General features: G+C 36.0%; 1 protein-coding gene across 1 annotated transcript; it reads left to right on the forward strand.

Annotated features, from left to right (window-relative positions):
* The first annotated feature begins 1,145 nt into the window (after positions 1 to 1,145).
* On the forward strand, positions 1,146 to 5,939 carry LOC118812913 (spindlin-Z-like). Its single transcript, XM_036578022.1, has 6 exons — positions 1,146 to 1,342; positions 2,223 to 2,324; positions 2,527 to 2,581; positions 3,844 to 4,103; positions 4,418 to 4,651; positions 5,268 to 5,939. Exons 2-6 carry the CDS (start codon positions 2,276 to 2,278, stop codon positions 5,453 to 5,455), a joined length of 786 nt encoding a protein of 261 aa, XP_036433915.1. The 5' UTR covers positions 1,146 to 1,342; positions 2,223 to 2,275; the 3' UTR covers positions 5,456 to 5,939.
* Positions 5,940 to 8,397: the final 2,458 nt, after the last annotated feature.

Here is an 8,397-nt window from a genome sequence, read left to right on the forward strand (position 1 = left end):
TTTTCCACCTTAAGGCCCACCTATTCAACACTAGATAGCATGCTATTTTTAGGATTTTTTTAAATACAGCAATCTTCACAATTTTCGGATGGCGCAACATACCATGTACATCACTGAACATTAAATATCAGATCTCGTGAGTGGACAATTGAAACTTCAGGGCAGTGTATTTTGTTTCTAGAGACAAGAGCAAAAAATAGATGATCTTGTTTGCATGACTTGTATCAATATAGTTTATTGTTTGGAAACATTTTATATTTCTTTGTTATTATTGAGTCAAAAATTTTCACTGACATTTATGACAAAGTATCATCACTGGCCCACTATGAACCAATGGCTCCTCCTCAGTACTGGCCCGAGGACCACCAGAGTGTGTTTCACAGCCCACTTGTGGTTTATGGCCCAGTGGCTGAGAAACCCTGGTGTAGAGATTTAACGGTCTAAGTCTGTATTAGTAGGGAAAGATGATAATCTCTCTTTATGTGCATTGAACTTACACCGTCTGCCAACTTCATTAGTACACCCCCTACTCTCATTGTCCATTTTTTCAGCTCCTCGTACCTCGTACCCTATAGGAGAACTTTGTTGTTCTACAATTACAGACTGTAGTCCATCTGTTTCTCTGCATACTGTGCATACCCTTTCACCCTGTTCTTCAAAGGTCAGGACCACTACAGAGAAGTGGTTGAATGTTGAATGGTGGATGGTGAAGCTCCATACTATGAAAAGCCACTCTATGATTATTGAAGCTAAAAAATATATTTTTAAAATCACCCTAATTGCATTCAAGTGGCTTGTCTAAGCTTTAAAGTGTGTTTCTTTAGGATTTCTGACTAGCAACTTCCATTAAGAGCTCTGTTAGTTTTAAGGCGCCATTTCCAACGCCTTTCTGTAGTAGTTAAAAGGTTTGTAAACTTCAGACGTTATCTTTGACGTAAATACAAGAGCAGCATTTATTTTTCGGTTTTATTACCAGATTCTGTATTAAAACCCTAATCGATTCGTGTTCGAGACGACACTGGTTGTTACTTATGTTTAGCTATTGAAAGGCTGTTTTATTTATTGTCTGGAAGTGGGCAAGGCACTTCTGGAGGAATGTTCAGTTGCGCATGCGCAGTAATCACCACCTAAGGTTGTTTCTTACACGGGGGACGCTGTTTTGAGTGGGGGGCGCAGAATCTTGCCTTTTCCAGTTTTCTCTCTTAAAGTGTTTATATCTGCCTTACACGGCTAATAGCGCCACATTAACTGCAGCTTTTTGTTTAGCAATGAAGAAAAGAGCGAAAACCACATTGCGGAGGGCAACACTGTAAACTGCTTTAATACGCGACTCACACCTCATGTAAGTAAATCTGTATTTGCAGCACTTGCTTTTTTTGCATTGAACTGACAAGATACTTTAAGTGCGGATACTTTGTGCAAGTTTTCGTCGCTGTCTGGACTAGCCTACATGGACAACCTGGTCCTAAGTACTAAAGACAAAGTTTCAATGTTCTTTTGCCCAGCCACGCCGTTCACGCCGTTTGCCTCGTTGGTAGCTTTGTGGTGGCTGTGGTGAGACATGTAAACACAATGGCAGTCAAAAGCGTTGTGCGGTTACCGAAGAAAAGCTACATGTTTTATTAGCCCTTTTCATTTTCTGAAGAAACATAAGTCCTTTAGACGACATGTTTGTACCTTTTTTAATTTAGTTATTTTCTTTTGCATCAAAAGTGAATGCACACAAAGAGTACACTTAATATGATAATTCTTCAAGGGTTCTTTAGTAAGGGGATTTTTTTCAGAAACATGAGTTCTGTATAGAAGCATGTCATGCTTAAATGGTTCTTTGCATGGTGAAATGGTTCTTCAGATGGATGGAGAATATATTGTATATGGTTCTATATATATCGAACTTATAGCGGTAGAAGAACCCTTTTTTTGGTGTTTTATAGAAACATTTTCAATCTCATTCTTCATCAGTCTGAAGAACCATTTCACCGTGCAAAGAGCTATTTAAAATTGAAATGCTGCTACATAGAACTCATGGTTGTAAATAGAACTATCCCTTCACTTAAAAAAAAAATCTTGAAGAACTTTATAAGAATGCAGGCAACACTTAATGCACAAAATGTTATGCTGAAGTTATTTTTTTTATTTTAAAGATGACAAGTCTTTCCATTAATTCATCCCAAAACATCTTAAAATATGTAAGTTTTCAAACATTTCCTTCATGCTTTCAGGCTGTTGAGTGAGAAGAAGCTAATCTTCAAATCTGGCTTACATCATTGAAAGAATGAACAGGTCTGGGAAGATTTCAGGTCACCACCACCACTCCAGAGGAGGTGAGGAGACCTAACTGGTCTTGGTAGAGTTGCTCAAAAGCCTTATAATGTTAAACAGATTTTTTGTTTGTATAAATGTCAACAATGATATATAGTTAGCAATGACATTCACCTTACAACTGTTTTTTGAAAAGAATAAAATGTATAGGAAACCCCTGAAAGTATTTAATAATGCCAGAGAACATCTGTTTTGCAATTACAGCAAAAGCTGACGTGTCTGTGAGCAGGCCTAGGATGAAGAAAAAAGGCTCGCATAAGTGAGTATATGTTGACAATCATGGTACAGTGTCACTTTTAGAAAACACATAGATTTGCCTTCATGCAACAGATCCTTCCTTTGTGTCTGCCAAACAGATCCATCCTAAAAATTGTTTAATACTTTAAAAAAAAAAAAGAGAGAGAAACCAAATGCAGTATTTAAATGTGTTGTATGATATTCTGCATGTCTGTGAATGTTTCTGCAGGTAATGTCATTTAAAAAATATTTTGTTTGTCATTCAATCATGAAAATGTATTCACAATTGTGAGTGTGTAAATAGAATAGAATTCGTGATTAGAGAGCAGAGGCTGTAAGTCTATAGTGGAAGTGCAGAGCAAAGTGAGATAAACTGAGATAAACAGAGTTGCTTGCTTATTAGATACTTACTTTGCACCTACACTCACTGGCCAGTTTATTAGGTAAACCTACTAGAAAGCTGCTCTTTGTGGGTATGGCATTACTGACTGTAGCCCATCTGTTGCTGCACAGTTTGTCAGTCAATCTCAACCCTGTCCATCAGTTCAAAAAGAGCACCACTGAGCAGATGATTTCGGAGGTGGACCATTATACTTTGTTGGTAGGCCTTGCAGGTATACAGTTCATCTTGTTACATGCACAATTTGCATTAATTAATCTGTAGTTAAGGGATTTTTTTTAAGATGACAAGTTTATCTTCATCAGTGGTCACTTTCTGACCCCAGGACCAGTGCTGGCTGGATAGTTTTAGTAGGTTTTTAATAGATCTGATCTCAACTTCTCAGCAACACTGAAGTATTGCACCTGATACACTCATTGGCCATTTTTTCAGAGTGTAGGTACAAGGTAGGTGTATCTAACAAACAGGCTACTTATCTTTGTAATTTCGTGCTTTCACAAATTTTCCAAACTTCTATGCCTAAGCCACATGAAGGGCCAAAATCATATAAGCACCAATAAGATAAAAATAAGCTTTTCAGTTTAGTCAAAAAGTTACTAACTAAAAATCTCTGGATCTAATGTGGGTTAAAGGTAAACAGCTATAGCTGTGTCATATTGTTGACATAAAAACCTTGTTGAAATGTATTTGTGCTTGTTGCCAAATTCATGTCTACAAACTGCTGGCTGTTATTTAACATTGCTTGCAGATAACATACAGACAAACAAATGCCTATAGAGTTAGTTCTGCACATGGTTCCTTAAAGAGCCATTAAAATTAGATTAGGAGAGAAAGTTATGATTCAACTACTAAATTAGATGTCATTTGTCTTCTTTTTGTATTAGGCATAAGCACAGGCATCATGTGGGTCCTAGCATCCTGGTTACCCCACCTAGACGAAATATTGTTGGCTGCAGGATAAAACACAAATGGAAAGAAGATTGTTACAGTCCTATATCACATTGGAGTGGGACAGTCCTAGACCAAGTTGCAGTAAACCCGTCTCTCTACCTCATTAAGTACGATGGCTTTGACTGTGTATATGGCCTGGAGATTCTTAGAGATGAGAGGGTTCAAGATCTTGAAATCTTACCTGACAAAATCGGTAAGTGCTTTGAAAAACTGTCTAACCAAAAAGATTCGAGAATATTAAAGCATATTATATTAGAACTGATTTGATGATTCCTTAAAAGACTGTTTTTGTAAAAGTGTGCGACTGTGAAGAAGTTTAAAGAACTTTGACATCATGTAAATGTTCTATTAGAATAAAAAAAAATCCTAAAACCGTAGAACAAAGCCACTTTAATAAGTAAATTAATTTGTGTTATTCATATTTCAAAATGTAATTTTCACTGTTAAAATGGTCTTGCTGTTGTAAGTGCTGTTGGGTATTAAAAGCAACATTACCTCTGCTTCCAGCCTCATATCGAATAAGTGACACTCGTCTAGCTGAGATGATCTTGGGTCGAGCTGTGGAGCACCAGTTTGAGATGGGTGATGGATCAAAGAATGGCTGGAGGGGGTTAGTGCTTGCCACAGCACCCATGATGCCCACATGGTTTTTCATTACCTATGAGAAAGACCCTGTACTTTACTTGTACCAGCTTCTGGAAGACTACAAAGAGGGTGACCTTCGTATACTTCCAGACTCGGGTGAGTGAATGGCCATTATGCTATTCAAATGAATTAGTAATCAAATTACAGTGGTGTCTATAGAGTCTCTTCTTGCTAAAATTTGTTATGCATTAATTGTTTTTGTGTAATTGATGGAGAAACAGTTATTCAGAGTAGTTTGATGTAAAATGGTTCACTGTAGAGAAACTTAAAGACTCGGATGTCTTTACAGTAGTGGTGATAGGAACCAGGGGTTGTGATGTCTACAGTGCAAATATAGCCATCCTTGCTCGCTGTCCAAAACCACCAGTGAAACTGTATGTATCTTCTGAGTTTTCTTATGTAATGCTGATAATGGTAAAGTAGTGATAAAAAAAATCTTTGAGGATTGTGCTGTATAAAACCAAAACTTAGGCCAAAACTTTATCTCAGAAACTGTGATGAAACTATATAACTTTCTGTAGCTTTTAGAGGCATTACACTCTGGTTGTCCGGTTAGTATCACCACCACTGTGAACAGTTCTGCCATGGTTTCTGTAGAACTTCACATCAGACAACTCTGAGTGGCTTTGTTTACATCTTAACAATTGAATTATGCTTAAATTTAGAAAAATCAGTGGAAAGCAGAATCTTAAAATTACTCTCCATGTTTCAGATGACCCTGTTAAAGCTATGGAGCCAGGTGAAGTTGTTGAGAGCCTTGTTGGAAAGCAAGTGGAGTACGTGAAAGAGGATGGCACGCAGAGGATCGGCACAGTTATTCATCAGGTTAAGGCCAAACCATCGGTGTACTTTATTAAGTTTGAAGATGACTATCACATTTATGTATATGATATGGTTTGATTCTGTGTAATGTGATAGATTGAACTTGAGTTTTAATAGGTCATTCAATAGATATTGCGCAGTTATTCTAAATTTTCCACTTCTCTGCGATTTTCCATTTGTCAGTTAAGACCAACGTTAAAGTTTGGCTCTCATTTATAAATGGTATGTACAGAAAATGTATTTAGAGTTTGTAGTTCAGTTCACTATTGGCAGGTGTTACTAAAGCACTAAACCACTTTTTCTCATGCCAGTTTACACAGAATGCTTGACACATGTTGCCGGATCTCATGCTGTGTTCACATTCCCTGATTGTACAAGTTTTATATGTACGCACACAAGCAGCGCCGTGATGGCCTGTTTCTACATCCTGTTTCCCATTCTGGGTATTGACCCTTTTGCTTGCATTTGTTAAATTATTTCCTGGTGGTTTTTTTTTTCTTTTTTTGTTATTTTTGGAAATTTAACATGTGCCTTTAAACTGGAAATACTGCTGCCCTCGTTTTGAGCATGGACAGACTTTTTTTTTCTATTAAAGAAAACTAATTCCAAAAAAATTAGGTGTGTGTTTGTGTGTGTGTGTGTGTATTTATATATATGTGTGTGTGTAGTTTATATATATATATATATATATATAGTGTGTGTGTGTATATATATATATATATATATATATATATATATATATATATATATATATATATATATATATATATATATAACTCATATATATGGAATTAACATTGATATATATTGAATGAAAGTCGCTGTTGAAGGGTTGAGGATGGCTAAGAAAAACTGTACATTAATAAATGGGCATTAACAAACTCCAGGTGGAGCTTAAAGGAACAGAATTCTGATAAAGTGACCAGTATCTATACACAGTGATTCCCGTGGACAGAGTGACCTGAGAGTGGCTGATATATGATGTGAAGAAACAGATGAGTGGAGTTTCAGTATATACATAATTTGACATGGTGCAGAAGAAGAGTCAGAAGAGGCCATAACTTCTGTTTGAAAAATGCTCTTTTATTGAGAGCAAGGGAAAATAATGCCACTTGAAAAGCAACTGAAAATTGAGGTAGGTCCCTCTAAGCCCTACTCTTTCTTCTGAGGGTCACCAAACACAAACACACTCTAAGTAACCCTGAGCTGGGCACAAAATAACACAATAAACACACACACACACACTGTAACTGAAGAACAACAACATAGCAACATTAAATAACAACGTAAACAGTCTGTTTAGCAGGTGGGGGAGGGCCAAGGCTACAAGACACACAACCCCAAAAGTCCCTCTCTGGCTAAACAAAACATTTTATGAATTGTATTATTCATTTTTTTCATCTCAATGTTCAATCCATGTACATCAAGGTTCATTCAATATATATAAATTTGCATTCAATATATGTCAATGTTCACTTTAATGTATATCAAAGTTCATTCCATATATATCAATGTTCATTCCATATATATCAATGTTCATTCCATATATATCAATGTTTATTCAATATATATCAATCTTTGTTCCATATATATCAATATTTGTTCTACTGAGATATATGGAATGAACATTGATATATATGGATTGAACATTGATATATACGGAATGAACATTGGTATGTATTGAATGAAAATGTATATATATTGAATGAACCTTGATGTACATGGATCAAACATTGAGATGAAAAAATTAATATAATTCATAAAATGTTTTGTTTAGACAGAGAGGGACTTTTGGGGTTGTGTGTCTTGTAGCCTTGGCCCTCCCCCACCTGCTAAACAGACTGTTTACGTTGTTAATTAATGTTGCTATGTTGTTCTTCTTCAGTTACAGTGTGTGTGTGTGTTTATTGTGTTATTTTGTGCCCAGCTCAGGGTTACTTAGAGTGTGTTTGTGTTTGGTGACCCTCAGAAGAAAGAGTAGGGCTTAGAGGGACCTACCTCAATTTTCAGTTGCTTTTCAAGTGGCATTGTTTTCCCTTGCTCTCAATAAAAGAGCATTTTTCAAACAGAAATTATGGCCTCACCTGACTCTTCTTCTGCACCATGTCAAATTATGCATATATTGAAGCTCCACCCATCTGTGTCTTCACATAATATATCAGCCACTCTCAGGTCACTCTGTCCACAGGATCACTGTGTATAGATACTGGTCACTTTATCAGAATTCCCTGCCTTTAAGCTCCACCTGGAGTTTGTTAATGCCCATTTATTGATGTACAGTTTTTCTTGGCCGTCCTCAACCCTTCAACAGCGACTTTCATTCAATATATATCAATGTTCATTCCATATATATCAAAGTTCATTCCATATATATGAATGTTCATTCCCTATATATATATACATATATATATATATATATGTCAATGTTCATTCCATATATATCAATGTTCGTTCCATATATATCAATCTTTGTTCTACTGAGATATATTGAATGAATGTTGATATATATGGAATGAATGTTGATATATATGGAATGAACATTGATATATATAGAATGAACATTGATATATATTGAATGAAGATTCATATACATTGAATGAACATTGATATATATGGAATGAACATTGATATATATTGAATGAAGATTCATATACATTGAATGAACATTGATATATATGGAATGAACATTGAGATGAAGAAATGAATAATATAATTCATAAAATCTTTTGTTTAGACAGAGAGAGACTTTTGGGGTTGTGTGTCTTGTAGCCTTGGCCCTCCCCCACCTGCTAAACAGACTGTTTACATTGTTATTTAATGTTGCTATGTTGTTGTTCTTCAGTTACAGTGTGTGTAGGTGTTTACTCTGTTATTTTGTGTCCAGCTCAGAGTTAGGGAGAGTGTGTTTGTGTTTGGTGATCCACAGACGAAAGAGGAGGGCTAGGAGTGACCTACCTCAATTTTCAGTTGCTTTTCAAGTGGCATTATTTTCCCTTGCTCTCAATAAAAGAGCATTATGG

Source organism: Colossoma macropomum, unplaced genomic scaffold, assembly GCF_904425465.1.
Source record: "Colossoma macropomum unplaced genomic scaffold, Colossoma_macropomum, whole genome shotgun sequence".
Taxonomy (NCBI): Eukaryota; Metazoa; Chordata; class Actinopteri; order Characiformes; family Serrasalmidae; genus Colossoma; species Colossoma macropomum.

What these genes read in the sequence shown, in the direction of transcription:
- LOC118812913 (XM_036578022.1), top strand. Translation starts at nt 2,276, where the DNA reads ATGAACAGGTCTGGGAAGATTTCAGGTCACCACCACCACTCCAGAGGA. An exon ending in CCACCACCACTCCAGAGGAG is followed by an intron (nt 2,325 to 2,526) that starts GTGAGGAGACCT and finishes TTGCAATTACAG; the next exon opens with CAAAAGCTGACGTGTCTGTG. An exon ending in TCGTATACTTCCAGACTCGG is followed by an intron (nt 4,652 to 5,267) that starts GTGAGTGAATGG and finishes TCCATGTTTCAG; the next exon opens with ATGACCCTGTTAAAGCTATG.